The 26,007-nt window shown below is 54.0% G+C and overlaps 1 protein-coding gene across 1 annotated transcript in view; it reads right to left on the reverse strand.

Moving 5' to 3' along the window:
• Positions 1-26,007, reverse strand: part of pltp (phospholipid transfer protein) — a gene marked incomplete at its 5' end in the record, with an annotated part of 190,427 nt that overhangs the window by 159,450 nt on the left and 4,970 nt on the right. Inside the window, 6 exons of the mRNA XM_086004275.1 lie at positions 3,266-3,325; positions 3,416-3,592; positions 5,133-5,224; positions 7,083-7,146; positions 9,746-9,809; positions 25,073-25,228. Coding sequence (XP_085860401.1) covers positions 3,266-3,325; positions 3,416-3,592; positions 5,133-5,224; positions 7,083-7,146; positions 9,746-9,809; positions 25,073-25,228 — 613 coding nt within the window. The remainder of the gene's footprint in view (positions 1-3,265; positions 3,326-3,415; positions 3,593-5,132; positions 5,225-7,082; positions 7,147-9,745; positions 9,810-25,072; positions 25,229-26,007) is intronic.

Genomic DNA, 26,007 nt, shown 5'->3' on the forward strand with positions numbered 1-26,007 from the left:
GTTCCTCAGGGCAGTGCTCTAGGCCCAACCATCTTCAGCAGCTTCATCAATGATCTTCCCTCCATCATAAGGTCAGAAGTGGGGATGTTCGCTAATGACTGCACAGTGTTCAATTCCATTCGCAACTCCTCAGATAATGAAGCAGTCCATACCCGAATGCAGCAAGGCCTGGATGACATTCAGGCTTGGGCTGATAAGTGGCAAGTAACATTTACGCCACACAAGTGCCAGGCACTGACTATCTCCACAAGCGAGAGTCTAACCACCGCCCCTCGACATTACCATTGCTGAATCCCCTACCATCAACATCTTGGGGGTCACCATTGACCAGAAACTTAACTGGACCAGAGACATAAATACTGTGGCTACAAGATGCTAGGTATTCTGAGGCAAGTGTCTCACCTCCTGACTCCCCAAAGCCTTTCCATCATCTACAAGGCGTAAGTCAGGAGTGTGATGGAATACTCTCCACTTTGGATGAGTGCAGCTCCAACAACACTCAAGAAGCTCAACACCATCCAGGACAAAGCAGCCCGCGACTTCTACCATCTAGAAGGACAAGGGCAGCAGGCACATGGAAACACCATGACCTGCAAGTTCCCCTCCAAGTCACACACCATCTTAACTTGGAAGTATATCGCTGATCCTTCATCATCGCTGGGTCAAAATCCTGGAACTCCCTTCCTAACAGCACTGTGGGAGTTTCTTCCCCACAAGAACTGCAGCGGTTCAAGAAGGCGGCTAACCACCACCTTCTCAAGGGCAATAAATGCTGGCTTTGCCAGCGACACCCACATCCCAGGAATGATTTTTTTTTAAAACACTAGCGTATGGCACTGGGGGTAATCCAGAGATTGCCACCTTTGAGGCCCTGCTCTTTAGTGTTCTCCCTAGCTCCTGAAACTCTGTCTGTAAGATGTCAACCCTTTTCTTTCCTATGTCATTGGTTCCAACATAGGACAAAACAGTGGGTATGAAAGAATAAGATGAAAGAGTATGGGTGAATGGGGAAGATCAAAGAATGAGGTCAAAGGGTAGGGCTGAAAGGGGAGGTGAAAGTGTGAGATGAAAGATTGTGGTCCATTGCTGTACAAGTCTGGCCAGCATCATCTCACTCTCCCTTCCTCAGTATTATCAGCTCTAAAACAGCTACAGTTACTTATCTCAATTGGTTCTGGTATGGGCACTTTCTTGACAAAGACCGTTGGGATCATGCTATTAGTGAAAACAGGGCACTGAGCTTCTGTAACCATCCTAGTGCCAGTCCTGGGCACTCATGCCACCATTGTCCTGGCCCTCTACCACATGGCAGAAATCGGGATTTCATATCAGATTTCACTTCGTGCTGTCTGTGAGTGTTTAAGGGAGTAGTGATTTTACACCCTGTCCCAGCTCCCTGGGACCTGCAGTCTGAACAACATTATAAATGGGACAGTCAGGGCACAGAGAGAGGAGCAAAACAGTCCCCGTCACTATAAACAGCAGTCAGGAGGGGGAGGGAGAGACAGAGAGACAAAGAGAGAGACAGAGGGGCAAAGAGAGAGACAAAGAGAGAGAGAGAGCGCGAGAGCCAGAGCGCGGGGGAGAGAGAGAGAGCACGAGAGCCAGAGCGCGAGGGACAGAGAGAGAGCGCGAGAGCCAGGGCGCGGGGGACAGAGAGAGAGCGCGAGAGCCAGAGCGTGGGGGACAGAGAGAGAGCGCGAGAGCCAGAGCGCGAGGGACAGAGAGAGAGCGCGAGAGCCAGAGCGCGGGGGACAGAGAGAGAGAGCGCGAGAGCCAGAGCGCGGGGGACAGAGAGAGAGCGCGAGAGCCAGAGCGCGGGGGACAGAGAGAGAGAGCGCGAGAGCCAGAGCGCGGGGGACAGAGAGAGAGCGCGAGAGACAGAGCGCGGGGGACAGAGGGAGAGCGCGAGAGCCAGAGCGCGGGGGACAGAGAGAGAGCGCGAGAGCCAGGGCGCGGGGGACAGAGAGAGAGCACGAGAGCCAGAGCGTGGGGGACAGAGAGCGCGAGAGCCAGAGCGCGGGGGACAGAGAGAGAGCGCGAGATCCAGAGCGCGGGGGACAGAGAGAGAGCGCGAGAGCCAGAGGGCGGGGGAGAGAGAGAGAGCGCGAGAGCCAGAGGGCGGGGGACAGAGAGAGAGCGCGAGAGCCAGAGCGCGGGGGACAGAGAGAGAGCACGAGAGCCAGAGCGCGGGGGACAGAGAGAGAGCACGAGAGCCAGAGCGCGGGGGACAGAGAGAGAGCACGAGAGCCAGAGCGCGGGGGACGGAGAGAGAGCGCGAGAGCCAGAGCGCGGGGGACAAGGGGGAGAGCGCGAGAGCCAGAGCGCGGGGGACAGAGAGAGAGCGCGAGAGCCAGAGCGATTGGGAGACAGAGAGAGCGCGGGAGACAGAGAGAGCGCGAGCGGGGGACAGAGAGAGCGAGCGGGGGACAGAGAGAGAGAGCGGGGGACAGAGAGAGCGAGCGGGGGACAGGGAGGGAGCGCGAACGGGGGACAGGGACGGAGTGCGAGCGGGGGACAGGGACGGAGCACGAGCGGGGGACAGGGAGGGCGCGTGAGCGGGGGACAGAGAGAGAGCGAGCGGGGGACTGAGAGAGCGCGAGCGGGGGACAGAGAGAGCGCGAGCGGGGGACAGAGAGAGCGCGAGCGGGGGACAGAGAGAGCGCGAGCGGGGGACAGAGAGAGCGCGAGCGGGGGACAGAGAGAGCGCGAGCGGGGGACAGAGAGAGCGCGAGCGGGGGACAGAGAGAGCGCGAGCGGGGGACAGAGGGAGCGCGAGCGGGGGACAGAGAGAGCGCGAGCGCGGGACAGAGAGAGCGCGAGCGGGGGACAGAGAGAGCGCGAGCGGGGGACAGAGAGAGCGAGCGGGGGACAGAGAGAGCGAGCGGGGGACAGAGAGAGCGAGCGGGGGACAGAGAGAGCGAGCGGGGGACAGAGAGAGCGAGCGGGGGACAGAGAGAGCGAGCGGGGGACAGAGAGAGCGAGCGGGGGACAGAGAGAGCGAGCGGGGGACAGAGAGAGCGAGCGGGGGACAGAGAGTGCGAGCGGGGGACAGAGAGCGCGAGCTGGGGACAGAGAGCGCGAGCGGGGGACAGCGAGCGCGAGCGGGGGAGAGAGAGCGAGCGGGGGACAGAGAGAGCGAGCGGGGGACAGAGAGAGCGAGCGGGGGACAGAGAGAGCGAGCGGGGGACAGAGAGAGTGAGCGGGAGAGAGCGAGCGGGGGACAGAGGAGCAATAATAGTTCCTGTCACCAAAAGTTACTTACCAGCAGAACGATTGCCCCAAAGAATGTAGTCCTGAGCAAATAAGCAAGATCCTTTGACATCTGAAAACAAATTGAGAATGAGGAGGTTAAGTAACTGTTGTCAGTGATTTGCTTTGTAAGATACGAGGCTGTCATGATTCCGAGCCGTACCTTGTTCTCGGGAATCTCTGTCTGCAGCACTCCAGCTTTATAATAGGAGTACATGGCGGAATCGAAGAAGTACTCAGACAGGGAAATGTACACCATTCGCTCTATGCCCTTCACAAGAGGTGAGATTGCAGTGTTCAGCAGCGTATCATTCTCATTCTCGAGAGCGTAGAACATCCCCTGAAACATGAGCACAATTAAACAAGAGGCAGGAAGTTAGCAGCGCAGAGTGTGGCCACAATCCAGGCCTTTCCATCATAACAAACATCAGGAGTGAAACCAGATCAAAACAGAGTAACATCAGGAGTGAAACTCACTCTGGTTCCCGACTGCTGTTTTTCCTACATTACAACAGTAACGACACTTCAAATTTATCTTTTGGCTGTGAGCTACTTTGGGACGTCCTGAGGATGTGAAAAGCTATAAAATTTTACTTATTTTCCAGTGCAAAGCAAATGGGGACAGTAAAGAAACAGTGTAGACATGTGTGAAATGATTAAAGTGGTGCACGCACCAACTGATGCAGCTGACACCTGCCCAAAGGTGAAGTAAGTCTGTTCACACCTACCCAAGGTCAAATTGGCTCCACTGATACATGCACCCAGCAATTAAAAAGCAGATGATCAGGAATGAACTGCCACGTTTACTGACTGTCCAGTTGGTGCCCAGTTAGGTGATCCTCTGGTATCAGACACAGACTGGACAGCTGTTGTAAGCAGCTGTTACATATATTGAGGCTTGGCGTACTCCCTGTGGGCAGCTGTTGGCGGGTGTGAACAGATGTTCCAGACAGCTCCAGGGCGCAGTGGTGTCACCTCTCACATGCACTCAGACCACACCTGCTCACATTTTCACAGATATTGAACTAATTTTTATTTCTCTCCACTCTTTAAAAATATATTTATCCTCGGGATGTGGGCAATGCCAGCTAGACTACATTTAATTGTCTATCCCTAGTTACCGAGAGCATTAACCAGACAGCGTGAGACTGGAGTCACAGGTAGGCCAGACTGGGTAAGGGTGGCAGGTTCCCTTCCCTGAAGGACATCAATAAACCAGTTGGGTTTTTACAACAGTCCAACATCTTTCATGGTCGTTGCTCTGGTGCCAGCCTGACACCACAAAACACCAGATTTATTGAATTCAGTTCCACACTTTTCCATGGTGGGATTTGAACTCACAACCTCTAAGTTGCTGGTCCAGTACTGTAGGCCACTGTACCATTTATCAAATCTACCAGGCTGGAACCCCTGGATCTAGATTGTCTGCTTCGAAGCCCAATGGATGGTCACCCAAGTTCCTTTACACATAAAAAATGTAAACAAGCGCCAAGACTTGCCATGACTTTGCTTCCCCTCCTGGGTGCTGAACAGGCAGAACACGCCTGAATCACCTCCACCTGAACAGCCCTCAGAGCACCTCAATTTGGCAGGCTGGGTCATTAGCAAGGGCCAGTGAGGGAGGGAGGGGAGCCCCGGGAGGGAAATGCAATAGGAGGAAAATGGTACGGGAGGGCCAGGGTGGTTCCCTTTCATCAGAACAGCCCTGGCTTTGCGTCTGCTCTAAGCCCAGGCTCAGGCCTGCCTGTCTGGGGAAGCTCTGGTAATTTCACCTAACAAGTCTCTGTCCCCCCTTCCTCCCTGCGACGCTGGAAAATGGGTGGCAGAGAGACAGGTATCAGTGTCAATTGGAGTGTCTGGAGGCTGTAAATAGGCCTTACCTTGAATTCCATGTCCATCCAGTCAGACGTAACATCTGGGTCACTGAGGAGTGAATAATCGATCCCTATGTATTGATCCACTGGTGTTCGCACTTTATAGGGAAAGAAAGGAGGTGTAAATCCCAGGAGACCCCTTATCACCGCCATCAGCGTGCGATTCGATGCACTGAAATGACATGCCTGGAGATTCAGACCCTTTTACACCAACGCGCCTGTAGCTTGGATTCCCAGAGATCAGCATCTGTAGGCTGACTATCGGAGTTTAATTACTGAATCCAGCTCGCTCAATCCCAGGCAGTAACACAGAGCCATCCCCCCAAAAAAAGGGATCTGCGATTCCATCACTGGGATAAGGAAGCAGGATTCAGCTGTGTAACCATGGGAGGCAGCGCACAAGCCCTGCTATCCCGGAATCCGAACAAGGAGAGTGGGTCTGCTATACTGAACCATCCAAACAGAATGCAGACCAGTGGTGTGGGGGAGCTGAATGTGTGGACTGTGTAACACTGGCTTTCAGACTGGGTCTCTTGGAGTGATGGGTTTCCCAGAGTTATTCTCTTAAGCGGCACTGACAGCCATCTCCTTACAAATCAGACACTCGATTGGTGCGTCTGGAAGTTTCTAGAATGGAACCCAGGCTCCCTGCAGCCATACTTTCTGCTTTTAGCCTCAGGACTTTTAATCACCATTTTCTCTGGGGTATTTTAAGTTATGCTGTGCCATTTCAAATCCTCCCTGTTTACATTGGGAGAAATCGTTCCTTCTGTTGCTGTTACTAATTGTGTCCTGGCCAACATTTATCGGTCAACTAACAAAAATAGATGATCTGATCATTTGTCTCATTGCTGTTTGTGGGAGCTTGCTATGCACAAATTGGCTGCTGTGTTTCCTACATTACAACAGTGACGACACTTCAAAAATCCTTCACTGGCTGTGAAGCGCTTTGGGATGTCCTGAGGCGGTGAAAGGCACTATAGAAATGCAAGTCTTTCTTCTGTGCCAGCAGTCTGGTTAATCAAAGGCAGCAGAGATTAAACCGGAGGTCATGATTCTCAGGTGCCCTAACAGGCATTGAACTAAGAAAGATAACAACAAAAGGCCATTACTCTCAGTGCGGAAGTTGGAGATATGGGAGTGAGAAAGAGATGTGATCAGTGTGAGAACCTCTGTAGCTCAATGCTGGCTTTGATAACCAGTAGTTGGGCGCATGGCGTAGACTATCTTGCTCCTGTGCCTGGGTGTATTGGATTGCCTGATCATGGGGGAATGGGGCACACTCCATCAGTGGTGTGTAACCCTTCTCTTCTAATTATCCTTACCCCTCGCTGTCCTGTCTCCCTGTATTCCCCTGGAATATCTGGCCAGTAACACCCACTGCCCATTCCTTATATGGATGGGATGCACATATTTGGCAGATTAAGTGGTGAGTTTCAGCTTCCTTCCCTTCTGAATGAAACAGCAAAATGAACCAAAAGTTCACAGCTCAACCACGCATCGGTATCCGATTGGAATTGTGGTGCTGTTCGGTTTCAGATCTTTTAGTTCCTCTGTAAAGTCAGACTCCAGAAGCTTTAACAGGGCAGTGTTTGACCGGCACCATAGTCAGTGCCCTGGCACAGCATGTTGTAAAGGCCGCACAGCATCAATCCTCCTTGAAATCCGCCAATCATCACTTCTGGTGAAAGTTTAAATGCTGGTAGCATTTAATCCAAGGTGAGCTGCTCGTAGCTTTCCGATACTCACCCGAGATGGGCGAGCATGCTGAAAACCTCCATTTGGAATTAACCTCTGCCCCACTCTAGTTTTGCCTCTGTGTGATCCCTGCCTAGGCAAGAAGTGCAAACCCTCACCTACCTCAGCCAGTCTTCAATCTAACATGAAATTAATTGTTCACTGCACAGAAAGGGTTCTTCAGTAAAGCAAAGTCTCTAAACCCTGATATATACACACCTGGGACTGTCTCCATCAGATAGTTCAACAGCACCAGTGCTGAATGCCGTAAGGCTGGGCAAATCTACAAGAGCAGAGAAAGGTGGATTATTCAGATACAAAAGACAGCCTAAACCCTCTCACTGACACAATATCCACCCTGTAAAAACCCCCTCACATTACACACACCCAGTATAAACCCCCTCACTGACAATATCCACGCCCAGTATAAACCCTCTCATTGACAATATCCACACCCAGTATAAACCCTCTCACTGACAATAACCACACCCAGTATAAACCCTTTCACTGACAATATCCACCCAGTATAAACGCACTCACTAACAATATCCACCCAGTATAAACCTGCTCACTGACAATATCCACCCAGTATAAACCCTCTCACTGACAATATCCACCCAGTATAAACGCGCTCACTAACAATATCCACCCAGTATAAACCCTCACTGACAATATCCACCCAGAATAAACCCTCTCACTGACAATATCCACCCAGTATAAACGCGCTCACTAACAATATCCACCCAGTATAAACCCTCTCACTGACAATATCCACCCAGAATAAACCCTCTCACTGACAATATCCACCCAGTATAAACGCGCTCACTAACAATATCCACCCAGTATAAACCCCCCTCACTGACAATATCCACCCAGTATAAACCCTCTCACTGACAATATCCACCCAGTATAAACCCTCTCACTGACAATATCCACCCAGTATAAACCCTCTCACTGACAATATCCACCCAGTATAAACCCTCTCACTGACAATATCCACCCAGTATAAACCCTCTCACTGACAATATCCACCCAGTATAAACCCTCTCACTGACAATATCCACCCAGTATAAACCCCCCTCACTGACAATATCCACCCAGTATAAACCCTCTCACTGACAATATCCACCCAGTATAAACCCTCTCACTAACAATATCCACCCAGTATAAACCTTCTCACTGACAATATCCACCCAGTATAAACCCCCCTCACTGACAATATCCACCCAGTATAAACCCTCTCACTGACAATATCCACCCAGTATAAACCCTCTCACTGACAATATCCACCCAGTATAAACCCCCCTCACTGAAAATATCCACCCAGTATAAACCCTCTCACTGACAATATCCACCCAGTATAAACCCTCTCACTGACAATATCCACCCAGTATAAACCTGCTCACTGACAATATCCACCCAGTATAAACGCGCTCACTGACAATATCCACCCAGTATAAATGCGCTCACTAACAATATCCACCCAGTATAAACGCGCTCACTAACAATATCCACCCAGTATAAACCCTCTCACTGACAATATCCACCCAGTATAAACCCTCTCACTGACAATATCCACCCAGTATAAACCCCCCTCACTGACAATATCCACCCAGTATAAACCCTCTCACTGACAATATCCACCCAGTATAAACCCTCTCACTGACAATATCCACCCAGTATAAACCCCCCTCACTGAAAATATCCACCCAGTATAAACCCTCTCACTGACAATATCCACCCAGTATAAACCCTCTCACTGACAATATCCACCCAGTATAAACCTGCTCACTGACAATATCCACCCAGTATAAACGCGCTCACTGACAATATCCACCCAGTATAAATGCGCTCACTAACAATATCCACCCAGTATAAACGCGCTCACTAACAATATCCACCCAGTATAAACCCTCTCAGACAATATCCACCCAGTATAAACCTGCTCACTGACAATATCCACCCAGTATAAACCCTCTCACTGACAATATCCACCCAGTATAAACCCTCTCACTGACACTATCCACCCAGTATAAACCCTCTCACTGACACTATCCACCCAGTATAAACCCTCTCACTGACAATATCCACCCAGTATAAACCCTCTCACTGACAATATCCACCCAGTATAAACCCTCTCACTGACAATATCCACCCAGTATAAACCCTCTCACTGACAATATCCACCCAGTATAAACCCTCTCACTGACAACATCCACCCAGTATAAACCCCCTCACTGACACTCAATGCCAACACACACAGCAACATTATCCAAAAACACGACGGTGACGATGCCCAGCTCTACCTCACCACCACCTCTCTTGACCCTCCACAGTCTCTAAATCGTCAGACTGCTTGTCCGACATCCAGTACTGGATGAGCCCTGTGTTCATTGACCTACATTGGCTCCCAGTCCTGCAAAGCCTCAAATTTAAAATTATCAACCTCGTTTTCAAATTTATCCATGGCCTTGATCCTCCCCATCTCTGCAACCTCCTCTAGCCCTAAAACCCTTCAAGAACTCTGTATTCCTAAAACTTCTGGCCTCTTGTGCGTCCCCGATTTTAATTGCTTCACCATTGGCGGCCGTGCCTTCAGCAGCCGAGGACCTAAGCTTTGGAATTCCCTCCCTAAACCTCTCCGCCTCTCTTTCCTCCTTTAAGACGCTCCTTAAAACCTACCTCTTCGACCAAGCTGTCCTAATGGCTCATTATGTGGTTCGGTGTCAAATTTTGTTTGATGACTCTCCTATGAAGCGCCTTGGGACGTTTTACTACGTTAAAGGCGCTATATAGATGCCAGTTGTTTTTGGCTAATAACATCGATGTTTATTTCTGTTTGACATCAGGGGAATCTGTGGCATTCGGAGGATGAGAATTACCTGTTGGTTTATGAGGAATCGCAAACCTGTTGTTAGAAGAGTTGAGAATATTTCGTAAAGGCCACTGTAAAAAAGAAACAGTAGTATGAAGTATAGAACATAGCGAATCACTCTGTGAAATGATGGTCACACACATTTCAGAGAAACTCCACTGGATGCCACTGATCTGCCCGCAATCATATTGTGCCAAGCTCTTTTTATAGGTTCTGGGTTAGAATCATAGAATGGTTGCAGCACAGAAGGCGGCCATTCGGCCCATTGAGCCTGTGCCAGCTCTCAGCAAGAGCACTTCAGCTAGTCCCACTCTCTCCCTTTCCCCCTAGCCCTGCACATTTCCTTCAGGTACTTATCCAACTCCCTTTTGAAAGGCACGATTGAATCTGCCTCCACCACCCTCTCAGGCAGTACATTCCAGATCCTAACCACTCGCTGCGTAAAAAAGTTTTTTCTTATGTCGCCTTTGGTTCTTTTGCCAATCACCTTAAATCCGTGTCCTCTGGTTCTCGACCCTTCTGCCAATGGGAACAGTTTCCCTCTATCTACTCTGTCTGGACCCCTCATGATTTTGAATATCTCTATCAATTCTCCTCTCAACCTTCTCTGCTCCAAGGAGAACAACGCCAGCTTCCCCAGTCTATCCACGTAACTGAAGTCCCTCATTCCTGGAATCATTCTCCTAAATCTTTTCTGCACCTTTGTTGTTTTGGCAGATTCATCTTCCCCTTCTATTTTGGTTTTGGCTATGAATTTGACCAGTTTGAATTGAGAATTGTGTCTCACTTTCTATCTTCCCCTGGTTGGTGCAGGTGTGTCTCATTTTCTATCTTCCCCCGGTTGGTGCGGGTGTGTCTCACTTTCTATCTTCCCCCAGTTGGTGTGGGTGTGCCTCACTTTCTAGCATTCCCTGGTTGGTGTGGGTGTGCCTCACATTCTATCTTCCCCCGGTTGGTGTGGGTGTGCCTCACTTTCTATCTTCCCCCTGGTTGGTGCGGGTGTGCCTCACTTTCTATCTTCCCCCTGGTTGGTGCGGGTGTGCCTCACTTTCTATCTTCCCCCGGTTGGTGCGGTTATGCCTCACTTTCTATCTTCCCCCAGTTGGTGTGGGTGTGCCTCACTTTCTATCTTCCCCCAGTTGGTGTGGGTGTGCCTCACTCTGTCATCATTCTCATTAGTGGGTTTTATAGTAAGGATATTGAACATAAAAGTCAAGATGTAATGGTGAATTTATATAAAACCTCAGTAAGATCACAGTTAGAGCACTGCATGCAGTTTTGGGCTACCACACTACATGATGGGTATTGAGGCAACAGATTGGGTACAGTAGAGATTCACTGGGACACTGCCTGGTCTGAGGAAATACAACTGCAAAGAAAGACAAAACGTTTGTGTTTTTTTGTTAGAATAGAGATTAAGAAGTGATTTGACACAAATGTTTAAAATGATGAAAGGATGGGATTGTTGAGATACCGCGGCAAACGTGGGAGTCGAGACCAGAGCTATTGAAAATACAACTGCTTTATTCCAACCACATGACAAACAGGAACTAGAAAAGCCCGCGCATCCACTTAAATACTTCCCAGACAGGAAGTGCTCCCGGCAGCCTGTCCCTGCGGGAAACAAGTTGCTGGAGGAAAGGGCCCCCGGCTGGGGGCTTCTGCTTAGACTGTCTGTGCCGCCGTGAGCGGATTATGTCCAGTGGTGGCGTGTCGCCACAGAGCTCCCCCCAGAATCCGCTTAGGAGGAGTGGACGAGTCGTGACGGTGGTCTAATGGTTCTGCCGCAGCGGCTCTGAGTGGTCGCCGGTCTGGTTGGTTGGGTCGGGCGGTTTGCCGCCGGCTGTGCTGGCTTGCCGGGGGGACGGCCTCTAGTTGGAGGCTGGGCCACGGGGACCTGTTCCCCTGGTTCTGTGTGTGCTGGTTTGAGCCGGTCGATGGAGACTGTCTCGACCCTGTCGCCGAGTCGCAGCTTGAAGACCTTGTCCCCGGTTTGTAGTACCTCATACGGACCGTCGTACGGGGGTCGCAGGGGCCCGCGGTGCGCGTCGTGTCGCACGAAGACGAAGCGCGCCTGCTGTAAATTTGGCGGGACGTGAGGTGCGAGTTCGCCGTGTCGGTTGACCGGAAGTGGGGCGAACTGCTGAGCAGAAGAGAAAGAGTCGAGCCGCTGCTGTTCGGCCGACCAAGGCTTGGTAGGCTCCGGAAGGAATTCGCCTGGGACGCGCAGCGGTTGTCCGTAGACTAACTCCGCTGCCGAGGACTGGAGGTCTTCCTTGACCGCGGTGCGTAGGCCGAGTAGCACCCACGGTAGGCGGTCAGTCCAGGTACTGTCCTGCAGGCCGGCGCGGAGTGAGGCCTTGAGTGACCTGTGGAAGCGTTCACAAAGTCCGTTGGCCTGCGGGTGGTACGCCGTGGTGCGGTGGAGCGTCACCCCGAGGTTGCGTGCTGTGGCCGTCCAGAGTTCGGAGGTGAACTGGGCGCCTCTGTCGGAGGTTATGTCGGCCGGTACGCCGAACCTCGCAACCCAGGTGTTAACGAACGCCCTGGCGATGTCGGCTGTGGTGGTGGAGGTCAGCGGCACTGCCTCAGGCCAGCGTGTGTAGCGGTCGACCATCGTGAGGAGATAAGTTTGGCCTTGCGATGGCGGCAGGGGACCGACGATGTCGACGTGTACGTGGTCGAAGCGGCGGCTGGGTACCTCGAAGTCTCCCAGGGGTGCTTTGGTGTGCAGCTGTACCTTAGCCCGTTGGCAGGCGAGGCAGGAGGTGGCCCAAGTCCGAACATCTCTGCTGAGGCCGCGCCAGACGAAGCGCTTGGAGAGGAGTTTGACGGATGCGCGGGAACCCGGGTGAGAGAGCCCGTGGAGCGCGTCGAAAACGTGGCGGCGCCAGGTCTCAGGGACGACCGGCCTGGGTTGGCCGAGTGAGACGTCGCACGTGACTGCCGTGGCTTTGGGCCCGTGCGCGACCTTGGCTAGGCGTAGCCCTGGCAGGCTGGTAGCCGCCGAGAGGAGGTCTGGGTCCATGAGCTGGGCCGCTGCTAGTTGTGCGTAGTCGACCGCGAGGTGATTCGCACTGACGGCGGGACGGGAAAGGCAGTCGGCGACCACGTTGTCTCTACCGGAGACGTGCTGAATGTCCGTAGTAAACTCGGAGACGGCCGCGAGCTGGCGTTGCTGCCTAGCGGACCAGGGTTCGGTGTGCTTGGCCATCGCGTATGTGAGTGGCTTGTGGTCCACATACGCGGTGAAGGGGCGGCCTTCCAGGAGGAACCTGAAATGGCGGACCGACAGGTGGAGTGCGAGAAGCTCGCGGTCGAAAGTGGAGTATTTGACCTCCGGGGGGCGCAGTTGGCGGCTGTAGAAGGCAAGTGGCTGCCACGCGCCATTGACCCACTGCTCGAACACGGCCCCGACCGCGTGGTCGGAGGCGTCGGTGGTGAGCGCGACCCGGGCATCGGCCATCGGGTGCGCGAGCAGAGTGGCGTCGGCGAGCGCGTTTTTGGTGGCGTCGAAGGCGGCTGCCATGTCAGTGGTCCAGGCTATGTCCATCTTGCCAGATTTTCCTCGGAGGGAGTCGTATAGGGGCTTCATGAGGGCTGCGGCTCTGGGGATGAACCTGTTGTAGAAGTTCACCATCCCGAGGAACTCCTGGAGGCCCTTGATGGTTGTGGGGCGGGGGAATTGCTGGACGGCCTGCACCTTGTTGGGCAGGGGGACGGCCCCAGCAGGGGTGATGTGGTGACCGAGAAAATCGATCTCGGTTAGGCCGAATTGGCACTTCGCCGGGCTGAGGATGAGCCCGTGTTGGGCTAGGCGCCCGAACAGGATGCGAAGGTGTTCGAGGTGTTCCTGTTTGGAGGAGCTGGCCACGAGAATGTCGTCTAGATAGACGAATAGGAAGTTCAGGTCCCGGAGGACTGAGTCCATAAGGCGCTGGAAAGCCTGTGCTGCATTCTTGAGGCCGAAGGGCATCCTCAGGAACTCGAACAGGCCGAATGGGGTGATGACGGCCGTTTTGGGGATGTCCGCGGGGTGTACGGGGACTTGGTGGTAACCGCACACCAGGTCGACTTTGGAAAAGACGGTTCGTCCGGCCAGTCGGGCCGAGAAGTCCTGGATGTGTGGCACCGGGTATCGATCGGGGGTGGTGGCGTCGTTGAGGCGGCGGTAGTCCCCGCAAGGGCGCCAGCCTCTGCCGGGCTTGGGGGCGATGTGGAGGGGCGAGGCCCAAGGGCTGCTTGAGCGGCGGATGATGCCGAGTTGTTCCATGGTGGTGAACTCGGCCCGCGCGATTTCCAGCTTGGCCGGGTTGAGTCTGCGGGCGTGGGCAGAAACTGGGGGGCCGGTGGTGGGGATATAGTGTTCCACACCGTGCTTGGCGGCTTTGGCCGAAAAGGTCGGGTTAGTGAGGGCGGGAAACTCTGCTAGGAGTGCCGAGTAGTCGTCCGTGGCTCTGGCAAGGCAGTAGGTCGTCAGGCCGGCCGAACGGGCCGGGGTAAAGGCGCCGGGGATGGGGGCCATAGTTTTGATGTCGACGAGGCGGTGCCTCGGAATGTCGACAAGGAGGCCGTGGGCGCGTAGGAAGTCGGCGCCGATGAGTGGGCAGAGGACCTTGGCTGTGAGGAACTCCCAGCGGTAGTGGCAGCCCGCGAGGTCGAGCGTGACCATGCGGGTGCCATATGTGCGGATTTCAGAGCCGTTGGCTGCAGCCAGTGTGATACCCCGTGTACCGCGTTGGATCTCGAGGGCGGAGGCGGGGGTGATGCTGTGCTGGGCCCCTGTGTCGCACAGAAATCGACGGTTGGTTCTGTCGTCAGTGACGTACAGTAGGGGCTCCTTCTGCCCCGCGGCCATCGCGGGGGCCGGTGCGGGAGGGGGTTTGAAGGTACACGGTGGCGTGCAGCATTGAGCCCTAGCGCCAAAACGGGTGTGGTAGTAGCAGTGACCCGGAGTGGTAGGGCGGTCGGGCCTAGCGGCCCGGGAAGACCGCGTGGTCGTTGCCGTGAGGTCGGGCGCGACGTCGCGAGCGGCCTGTGCAGAGAGCAGCCGGTCGGCCTTTTCGGCTATATCACTCAGGTCCATGGAGTCAGACTCCACAATGAGCGGGCGGATGCTGGCGGGGAGCTGCCGAATGAAAAGCGTGCGAAAAAGGGCGCCGGGGTTTTTGTCGTCTGATAGGGACAGCATGTGGGAAAGCAGGTCTGATGGTGAAGCGTCACCAAGGCCGGGGAGGTCCAGGAGTTGGCAGTGGCGCTGGTAAGAGGACGTTTGAAATTTTTTAAGTAGCGCAGCCTTCAGATGTTCGTACTTGCCCTCTGTTGGTGGATTCTGCAGCGCTGCCCAAACCTTGGGGACTGTAGCGTAGGTGAGCGAGGCGACGAGGTAGTCGTACTTCGTGGCGTCGACTGTAATGCCTTTCAGCCGGAATCTGGACTCAGCTTGAACGAACCAGGCTTCGGCGAGGTTCTCCCAAAAGTCTGGTAATTTAACCGTGACTGCGTTTGTATCCGCCATGCTAGCTGAGGATTCGTCCTGAGCGTCGGGGTCACCAGTGTTGAGATACCGCGGCAAACGTGGGAGTCGAGACCAGAGCTATTGAAAATACAACTGCTTTATTCCAACCACATGACAAACAGGAACTGGAAAAGCCCGCGCATCCACTTAAATACTTCCCAGACAGGAAGTGCTCCCGGCAGCCTGTCCCTGCGGGAAACAAGTTGCTGGAGGAAAGGGCCCCCGGCTGGGGGCTTCTGCTTAGACTGTCTGTGCTGCCGTGAGCGGATTATGTCCAGTGGTGGCGTGTCGCCACAGGATTGTGTATTTAGAAAAGAGACTGTTCCCAGTAATTGAGGGGTCTGGAACGAGGGGACTGTGGTGACACGCCACCATTGGACATAATCCGCTCACGGCGGCACGGACAGTTTACGCAGGCGCACTGCCGGCAGCAGCCGCCCCCAGCCGGGGGCCCTTTCCTCCGGCAACTTGTTTCCCGCAAGGACAGGCTGCCAGGAGCACTTCCTGTCTGGGGAGTATTTAAGTGGTTGCGCGGGCTTTTCAAGCTCTCTTCTTGCCATGATGTAAATTAAAGCAGTTGTGTTCCATCAACTCTGGTCTCGACTCCCACGTTTGCCGCGGTATCTCAACACTGGTGACCCCGACGCTCAGGACGAATCCTAAGCTAGCATGGCGGATACAAATGCAGTCACGGTTAAACTACCGGACTTTTGGGAGAACCTGGCCGAGGCCTGGTTCGTTCAAGCCGAGTCCAGATTCCGGCTGAGAAGCATCACAGTCGACGCCACGAAGTACGACTACCTCGTCGCCTCGCTCACCTACGCCACAGTCCCCAAGGTTTGGGCAGCGCTGCAGGATCCACCAGAGGAAGGCAAGTACGAACATCTGAAGGCCGCGCTTCTAAAAAAATTTCAGGCGTCCTCTTACCAGCGCAACTGCCAACTCCTCGACCTCCCAGGCCTTGGTGACGCTTCACCATCAGACCTGCTTTCCCACATGCTGTCCCTCTCGGACGACAAAAACCCCGGCGCCCTCTTTCGCACGCTTTTCATTTGGCAGCTCCCCGCCAGCATCCGCCCGCTTATGGTGGAGTCTGGCTCCACGGACCTGAATGAGATAGCCGAAAAGGCCGACTGGCTGCTCTCCGCGCAGACCGCCCGCGACGTCGCGCCCGACCTCACGGCAACGGCCACGCGGTCCACCCGGCCCACTAGGCCCGACCGCCCTTCCACTCCGGGTCACTGCTACTACCACACCCGTTTTGGCACTAGGGCCCAATGCTGCACGCCACCGTGCACTTTCAAACCCCCCCCCACACCGGCCCCCACGATGGCCGCGGGGCAAAAGGGGCCCCTACTGTACGTCACCGACGACAGCACCAACCGCCGATTCCTGTGCGACACAGGAGCCCAGCACAGCATCACCCCCGCCTCTGCCCTCGAAATCCAACGCGGCGCACGGGGTATCATGCTGGCCGCAGCCAATGGCTCTGACATCCACACATACGGCACCCGCATGGTCACGCTCGACCTCGCAGGCCGCCGCTACCGCTGGGAGTTCCTCACAGCCAAGGTCCTCTGCCCACTCATCGGCGCCCACGGCCTCCTTGTCAACATTCCGAGGCACCGCCTCGTCGACATCAACACTATGGCCCCCATCCCTGGCGCATTCACCCCGGCCCGTTCGGCCGGCCTGACGACCTACTGCCTTGCCAGAGCCACGGACGACTACTCGGCACTACTACCCGAGTTTCCCGCCCTCACTAACCCGACCTTTTCGGCCAAAGCCGCCAAACACGGTGTGGAGCACTATATCCCCACCACCGGCCCCCCAGTCTCTGCCCATGCCCGCAGACTCAACCCGGCCAAGCTGGAAATCGCGCGGGCCGAGTTCACCACCATGGAGCAACTCGGCATCATCTGCCGCTCCAGCAGCCCTTGGGCCTCGCCCCTCCACATCGCCCCAAAGCCTGGCGGAGGCTGGCGCCCCTGCGGGGACTACCACCGCCTCAACGACGCCACCACCCCCGACCGATACCCGGTGCCGCACATCCAGGACTTCTCGGCCCGACTGGCCGGACGAACCGTCTTCTCCAAGGTCGACCTGGTGCGCGGTTACCACCAAGTCCCCGTACACCCCGCGGACATCCCCAAAACGGCCGTCATCACCCCATTCGGCCTGTTCGAGTTCCTGAGGATGCCCTTCGGCCTCAAGAATGCAGCCCAGGCTTTCCAGCGGCTTATGGACTCAGTCCTCCGGGACCTGAACTTCCTATTCGTCTATCTAGACGACATTCTCGTGGCCAGCTCCTCCAAACAGGAACACCTCGAACACCTTCGCATCCTGTTCAGGCGCCTAGCCCAACACGGGCTCATCCTCAGCCCGGCGAAGTGCCAAGATTGATTTTCTCGGCCACCACATCACCCCTGCTGGGGCCGTCCCCCTGCCCAACAAGGTGCAGGCCGTCCAGCAATTCCCCCGCCCCAAAACCATCAAGGGCCTCCAGGAGTTCCTCGGGATGGTGAACTTCTACAACAGGTTCATCCCCAGAGCTGCAGCCCTCATGAAGCCCCTATACGACTCCCTCCGAGGTAAATCCGGCAAGATGGCAGTAGCCTGGACCGCTGACACGTCAGCCGCCTTCGGCACCACCAAAAACGCGCTCGCCGACACCACCCTGCTCGCGCACCCGAGGGCCGATGCCCGGGTAGCGCTCACCACCGACGCCTCCGACCATGCGGTCGGAGCCGTGTTCGAGCAGTGGGTCAATGGCGCGTGGCAGCCACTTGCCTTCTACAGCCGCCAACTGCGCCCCCCGGAGGTCAAATACTCTACTTCCGACCGCGAGCTCCTCGCGCTCCACCTGTCTGTTGAGCCTGTGTTTCCAAATGTAGTTATGCTGAATAACTGGACACAGACAACAGAAATAATTAAACAGGTCTTTAGTAATTGAGGGTCAGGGCTGAACTGGAATACACTTTGCTCCACAGGGTTTATATACCGGTGTGGTCACCACCGGTACTACAATGTACAGGAGCCATCAAAAAGCAGTCCATCACCTTAAGGTATCCTCTTAAGGTGGTACAGGTTACATACACTACAATTCCTCCCCTTTTAGCTTAACAGTGTACACTCCAATTTAAACATTACATGGATAACATATATACAACTTTCACACAAAACTGTTCAAAGATTCAGTCTCTGAGGAGACCTCCTGATCCGGGCCGGATAACGCCTTTCAGGGGTCTCTGGTTCTCGTTGCTGGGGTGACTCATCCATTTGATCTCCTATGGATTGAACATCATCATGTACGTTCGAGTCTGAGGTAGATGCTACAGGCTCAATAACTTCTTCAACTGGTGTCTCTGCCGTAGACATGGGGTCGACCCTTGTTCTCGATTCCACAAGTTGGTCAGCATGACGTCGTATTACGTTCTCTCCAACGTCTACCGTGTACATCAAGGGTCCTTGTCGGGCACGAATTGTTCCGGATTGCCATTTATCATTCCTATAGTCCCTGGCCAACACTGGTTGTCCTATTTCGAAACTCCGAGTGGCCTTGTTATTTACGTGCTGGAATTGCTTGTTTTCGACTTCCCTACGCACATTGGCTTTTAACAAATCCAACCGGGACCGCAACCTCCTGTTATAGAACATTATGGCAGGGCTTTGATTTGTCACTGCATGCGTGGCGTTTCGATATGCCATCAGGAAATTGTCCGTAGTGGAATATGGTCTTCGCTCATGGCCTTTATCGCCTTTTTGAACGTTTGTACAAATCTCTCGGCCAACCCATTTGTAGCCGGATGATATGGGGCAGATGTATAGTGTTTCACCCCATTCTTTTTCATGAATTTCTGGAATTCTTCTGACACGAACTGTGGTCCGTTGCCTGAACATATTTGTTCCGGCAACCCATTCCTTGCAAATATGGTTCTTAGAACTGCGATCGTCTTTTCAGAGGTAGTGGTCGACATCTTAATCACTTCTGGCCATTTAGAATGTGCGTCTACTGCTATCAAAAACATGGAATCCATGAATGGACCTGCAAAGTCGATATGCACACGTTGCCATGGGGTTGAAGGCCATTCCCACGGATGCAGCGGTGCAATTGGAGGTGCGTTTTGAACTTTTTTGCACCCTGAGCAGCTTTTAGTCAGATCCTCTATTTGTTTGTCGATACCTGGCCACCACACATAAGCCCTAGCAAGGCTTTTCATCTTGACTCCCCCCAGATGACCTTCATGCAATTCCTTCAGAACTCTCTCCCTTAATTTAGGAGGAATAATCACCCTCGTTCCATACATCAATGTTCCTTGACAGACGGACAGCTGTTCTCGTCTGGCTGAGAATGCTGGTAACAGTGGGTCGCCATGTGCTGGCCATCCCTTCACTGTCAAATCGTAGACCCGAGACAGTGTCGGGTCGTTTCGGGTCTCTCTCAATACCCGCATTGGTGACTGGTAAGCATTCGATGATGGTTGAGTGAAATATCTCGACAGGGTCAACTGCCGGTGCCTCTTCCGCTGTAGGTAGTGGCAGGCGCGACAGCCCATCAGCATTACCATGTTGCTTTGTACCTTTGAATTCGATATCATATTGATGTGCCCCTAGGAAAAGGGACCATCTCTGAAGCCTCTGCGCCGTCATAACCGGAACACCCTTCTTAGGGTTAAAAATGGAAACCAACGGCTGGTGATCTGTCAGCAGCGTAAACTTTTGGCCTTGCAGGTAATGGTTAAATTTCTTAACTCCCCACACGAGGCTGAGAGCCTCCCTATCTATCTGAGCATAGTTGCGCTCTGCGGAGGTCAATGATCTGGATGCGAACGCGACTGGCCTTTCCAAGCCATTTGGAAACTTATGTGCGAGCACTGCCCCGATACCATATGGAGAAGCACCACAAGCTAAGCGAATAGGCAGCGTTGGGTTAAAGTGAGCCAACACTTCCTTAGAGGTGATCAGTGCCTTGCTTTTTTGAAAAGCCCGCTTACAATCATCGCTCCACTTCCATGGTATTCCCATTTGCAAAAGAGTGTTCAGCGGGTGTAACACCGTGGATAAATTTGGAAGAAACTTGTGGTAATAGTTAACCAACCCAAGGAACGACCTCAACTGGGATACATTTTCTGGAGCGGGAGCTTTCACAACAGCTTCGATCTTGTCAGGTGACTTATGGAGCCCCTCCTGGTCAATGACGTGGCCGCAGTACGAGATTCGCTTTTGAAAGAACTCACATTTCTGGCGATTAACTCTGAGCCCATATTCTTTCAATCTGGTGAGCACCTGCTCCAAATTCGTGAGGTGATCCTTATCATCATCTCCTGTAATCAGAATGTCGTCCAGGTAGCATTGTGTGCCTGGAATTCCCTGCAATACCTGCTCCATGGCCCTTTGCCAAATCGCTGGAGCCAATGCCACTCCAAAAACCAGTCTATTATACCGATATAAGCCCTTATGTGTGTTGATCGTGAGATACTGGCGTGACGCTTCATCAACTTCCATCTGTAGGTACGCCTGCGCCAGGTCTATCTTGGTGAAGTGTTTCCCGCCAGACAGCGAAGCGAAGATATCTTCAATCCGCGGAAGCGGATATTGCACCGTGTGAAGAACCGGATTAACAGTGATCTTAAAATCGCCACAGATGCGAACCTTCCCAGGTTCCCCCGGCTTGTTGCTCAACGAACGCTTCATGACAGGAACAATGGGTGTGGCCCATTCGCTCCAGTCCACCTTTGACAGTACTCCTGAACGTTCTAGCCCTTCCAGCTCTGCTTCCACAGCAGGTCGTATCGCATAAGGTACCGGTCTGGCTTTGAAAAGTTTTGTGTTTGCTTGTTCTTCAACCTTGATGTTTGCCGTAATTCCTTTCAGTGTTCCCAGTCCCTGTTGGAACACCTCCTTAGCATCGTCCAATATTTTGGACAGTCGTTTAGGTTTGACGTCGTCCTCTTTACAGGAATCTACAGTCAGTGCTTGTATGGAATGCCAGTCCACATTTATTCTCCGGATCCATTCCCGTCCCAATAGTGGTGGATCTCCATCAGGTAACACATACAAGTCCATTTCCTGACTTTCTTTACCATTGTAGACCACATTTACTTTTATCTTTCCGATGGGGTATACTATCTGCCCCGTGTATGTTTTCAATACAATCTCCGTATCCCTCAGGGGAATGTGCGAGAATAACCTTTTGTAATCTTGCTTATTCATGACCGTCAATGCCGATCCAGTGTCCAATTCCATCTTCACTTGGACTCCTGCTATCCGAAGCATGACCCAGATAGTTTGGTGGTCTGCTGTGTTACCCACATTATGTATTTTTAGACAACCCAGTTCCTTACTGCTGGAGTCTGAATCCGTCTTCTGTTCATCCGAACTGTTCTCTGTCACCTTGTGTACTTTTTTGTACTTCTCCTGCGGCGACTTTTTGCTGCTGGTCTTCTTTCCTGACCGGCATACTCTCGCTATGTGACCAAGTTTGCCACATTGCCTGCATTCTTTATCTTTGAACCAGCACTGGTTCTGGTCATGCGTTGTCCTTCCGCAACGATAGCACTTTACTGCGCCCAATGCCATTTCATTGGTGCTGAATTCCAATGGCCTTTGCTGTATCTCTGCAGCGCCTCGTGCTGCTGCCTCGTGCGATGCTGCAATGCTGAAAGCTTTGTCCAGCGTAAGATCCTTTTCCTCTAGCAGTCGCTTCTGGGTTCCTTCCCTTAGGAGCCCACACACAAACTTATCTCCCAGTGCGTCTGCTAGTCCTGTACCGAACTGACAGTACTTTGATAACTTGCGCAGTTCGATTAAGAATTCAGCGTTACTTTCCTCTTTAAGTTGAATTCTTTTGTAGAATTTAAATCATTCCGCTATCAGCAGCAGCGTGGGGTTTAAATGCTCTTGCAGGATAATAACAATATCCGCAAAACTCTTTCCTACCGGTTTATCTGGTGTTACAAGGTTCCTTAATAACCCGTACATCTTCGCACCCATCGAGTTTAATAGGGTTAGTGCTTTCTTATCCTCCGGTACCTCATTCGTTGTACAGTAAACTTCGACGCGTTCCACATAAATGGCCCAATCTTCCACATCGCTATCAAAAGCAGTGATGTTACCCGTTTTTGGCATCCTTGTTGAGTTTCCTTTCCTTCGGATATGATTATTATTTTATTTTTATTTTTTTTCAAAATGGCGGCTTCCCGCGCTTGGCGGCTTTTCCCGCACTTGTCTTCTTCCCCCGCCGACTCAAAATGGCGATTACCGCACTGTTGCTGTTCTCGCCTCCCAGCGGTCCTTTATTTTCCCCTACGCTGCTGCTCTTGTTCCCCGCCGCTCCCGCGGTCCTTGTGGACATAAACGCTTTTCTGGCTGCTGCGCGTCTCTGCCCCGATTGCAGTCCGGCCCCTGACACCAGCTGCGGTCGTGTTCTCCGCCCTTTTCATCATTTCCCTCCCCTTCTCTTACTGACAACTCGGCCGACTTCCCCCCCGTGCCACTCGATCGGGCTTACCCGCCGCTGTCGTCGAAGGGATGTTCACTGATGTTTGACTTCGTGGCCAGAAACCAACCCGGGTTCCCGATTGCCTCCCGTGCTATGCAGTGCCCAGCAGGATGTTGAGGGTGGATGTCCTTGATCGACGCCCGTTTCAGAGGCGAAGCTTCCTTTGATGCAACTGCCGCTAGGTAAGATCAGCCTCGTCGCCACTGTTGAGTCTGTGTTTCCAAATGTAGTTATGCTGAATAACTGGACACAGACTACAGAAATAATTAAACAGGTCTTTCGTAATTGAGGGTCAGGGCTGAACTGGAATACACTTTGCTCCACAGGGTTTATATACCGGTGTGGTCACCACCGGTACTACAATGTACAGGAGCCATCAAAAAGTAGTCCATCACCTTAAGGTATCCTCTTAAGGTGGTACAGGTTACATACACTACACTGTCGGTCCGCCATTTCAGGTTCCTCCTGGAGGGCCACCCCTTTACCGCGTACGTGGGCCACAAGCCGCTCACATACGCGATGGCCAAGAACACCGAACCCTGGTCCGCTAGGGAGCAACGCCAGCTCGCGGCCGTGTCCGAGTTTACCACGGACATCCAGCACGTCTCCGGTAGAGACAACGTTGTCGCCGACTGCCTTTCCCGTCCCGCCATCTGCGCGAATCACCTAGCGGTCGACTACGCACAACTAGCAGCGGCCCAGCTCATGGACCCAGACCTCCTCTCGGCGGCTACCAGCCTGCCAGGGCTACGCCTAGCCAAGGTCGCGCACGGGCCCGAAGCCACGGCAGTCACTTGCGACGTCTCACTCGGCCAACCCAGGCCGGTCGTCCCTGTAACCTGGCGCCGCCGCATCTTCGACGCGCTCCACGGACTCTCCCATCCGGGTTCCCGCGCATCCGTCAAACTCCTCTCCCAGCGCTTCGTCTGGCGCGGCCTCAGCAAAGATGTTCGGACTTGGGCCACCTCCTGCCTCGCCTGCCAACGGGCTAAGGTACAGCTGCACACAAAAGCACCCCAGGGAGACTTCGAGGTACCCAGCCGCCGCTTCGGCCACGTACACGTCGACATCGTTGGTCCTCTGCCGCCATCACAAGGCCAAACTTATCTCCTCACGATGGTCGACCGCTACACACGCTGGCCTGAGTCAGTGCCGCTGACCTCCACCACCACAGCCGACATCGCCAGGGCGTTCGTTAACACCTGGGTCGCGAGGTTCAGCGTACCGGCCGACATAACCTCCGACAGAGGTGCCCAGTTCACCTCCGAACTCTGGACGGCCACAGCACGCAACCTCGGGGTGACGCTCCACCGAGCCACGGCGTACCACCCGCAGGCCAACGGGCTGTGTGAACGCTTCCACAGGTCACTCAAGGCCTCACTCCACGCCAGCCTGCAGGACAGTACCTGGACTGACCGCCTACCGTGGGTGCTACTAGGCCTACGCACCGCGGTCAAGGAAGACCTCCAGTCCTCAGCAGCGGAGTTAGTCTACAGACAACCGCTGCGCGTAGCAGGCGAATTCCTCCTGGAGGCTACCACGCCTTGGTCGGCCGAACAGCAGCGGCTCAGCTCTTTCTCTTCCGCTCAACAGTTCGCCCCACTTCCGGTCAACCGACACGGCGAACTCGCACCTCACGTCCCGCCAAACTTACAGCAGGCACGCTTCGTCTTCGTGTGACACGACGCGCACCGCGGACCCCTGCGACCCCCGTACGACGGACCGTACGAGGTACTACAAACTGGGGACAAGGTCTTCAAGCTGCAACTCGGCGACAGGGTCAAAACAGTCTCCATCGACCGACTCAAACCAGCACACACAGAACCAGGGGAACAGGTCCCCGTGGCCCGACCTCCAACTAGAGGCCGTCCCGCCAGCAAGCCAGCACAGCCGGCGGCGAACCGCCCGGTCCCACCAACTAGACCGGCGGCCACTCAGAGCCGCTCCGGCAGAACCATTAGACCACCGTCACGACTCGTCCACTCCTCCTAAGCGGATTCTGGGGGGAGCTCTGTGACGACACGCCACCATTGGACATAATCCGCTCACGGCGGCACGGACAGTTTACGCAGGCGCACTGCCGGCAGCAGCCGCCCCCAGCCGGGGGCCCTTTCCTCCGGCAACTTGTTTCCCGCAGGGACAGGCTGCCGGGAGCACTTCCTGTCTGGGGAGTATTTAAGTGGTTGCGCGGGCTTTTCAAGCTCTCTTCTTGCCATGATGTAAATTAAAGCACTTGTGTTCCATCAACTCTGGTCTCGACTCCCACGTTTGCCGCGGTATCTCAACAGGACATGTATATGAATAGAGATCTTTACCTGAAGCTCCCGGTAAACTTTGCATGTATTCTTGCGATTGAGGCTGTGCAGGACACCTTGCTTATCTTCAGCTGCCCGGCTTGGCTCTTGGACAGGTGTAGCACAGTCCAGATGTTGGCTCCTTCGGCAGAGGCATTAATCTGACCAACGTCCTTACTGGAAAAGACAACATGGCTCAGTGACGGAGGATCAAGTGACTACCCCTGCTCACCACTCCGACCCCGGTCGCACCCTGACCCCTGGTAATCCTCCCCGACCCTTGGTCACCCCCCAACCCCAGTCACACCCGACCCCTGATCACACCCACCGACCTCAGTCACCCCACGCCCGACCCCTGGTCACACCCCGACCCCTCAGTCACCCCCCCAACACCCCAGTCACCCCCGGTCACAACCCCCGACCCCCTCGACCCCCCAGTCATCCCCCCGATCACCCCCTCAGCACCCCCGTCACCCCCTCGATCCCCCGGTCACCCCCTCGATACCCCGGTTACCCCCCCCCGACACTCCGGACACACACCCCCTCCCCCAGCGAGCTTCACTGATCACCCAGATTTCAATCCTCATATTATACATTAAGAGTCACAGCACCAGGAATTCAAACATTTGAGTACTGCAAAATCCCACAAAAAGCAATGTGATAATGGCCAGATAATCTGTTTTAGTGATGTTAATTGAGAGATAAATATTGTCCAGGGCATCGGGGAGAATACCCCTGCTCTTCTTTGAAATAGTGCCATGGGATCTTTTACGTACACCTGAGAGAGCAGACGGGGCCTCGGTTTAGTATCTTAAAAAGCAGCGGCAGCGATGAGAGGATAAAGAGCGGCCCGAGAGTGGACCTGAATTTAAGCAGCAGCAGCGGCGAGAGCGGACCTGAATTAAAGCAGCAGCGAGAGGATAAAGAGCGGCCCAAGAGCGGACCTGAATTAAAGC

The sequence above is a fragment of the Somniosus microcephalus genome, chromosome 13, assembly GCF_052327205.1.
Source record: "Somniosus microcephalus isolate GS21.2 chromosome 13, FLI_Smic_1.0, whole genome shotgun sequence".
Taxonomy (NCBI): Eukaryota; Metazoa; Chordata; class Chondrichthyes; order Squaliformes; family Somniosidae; genus Somniosus; species Somniosus microcephalus.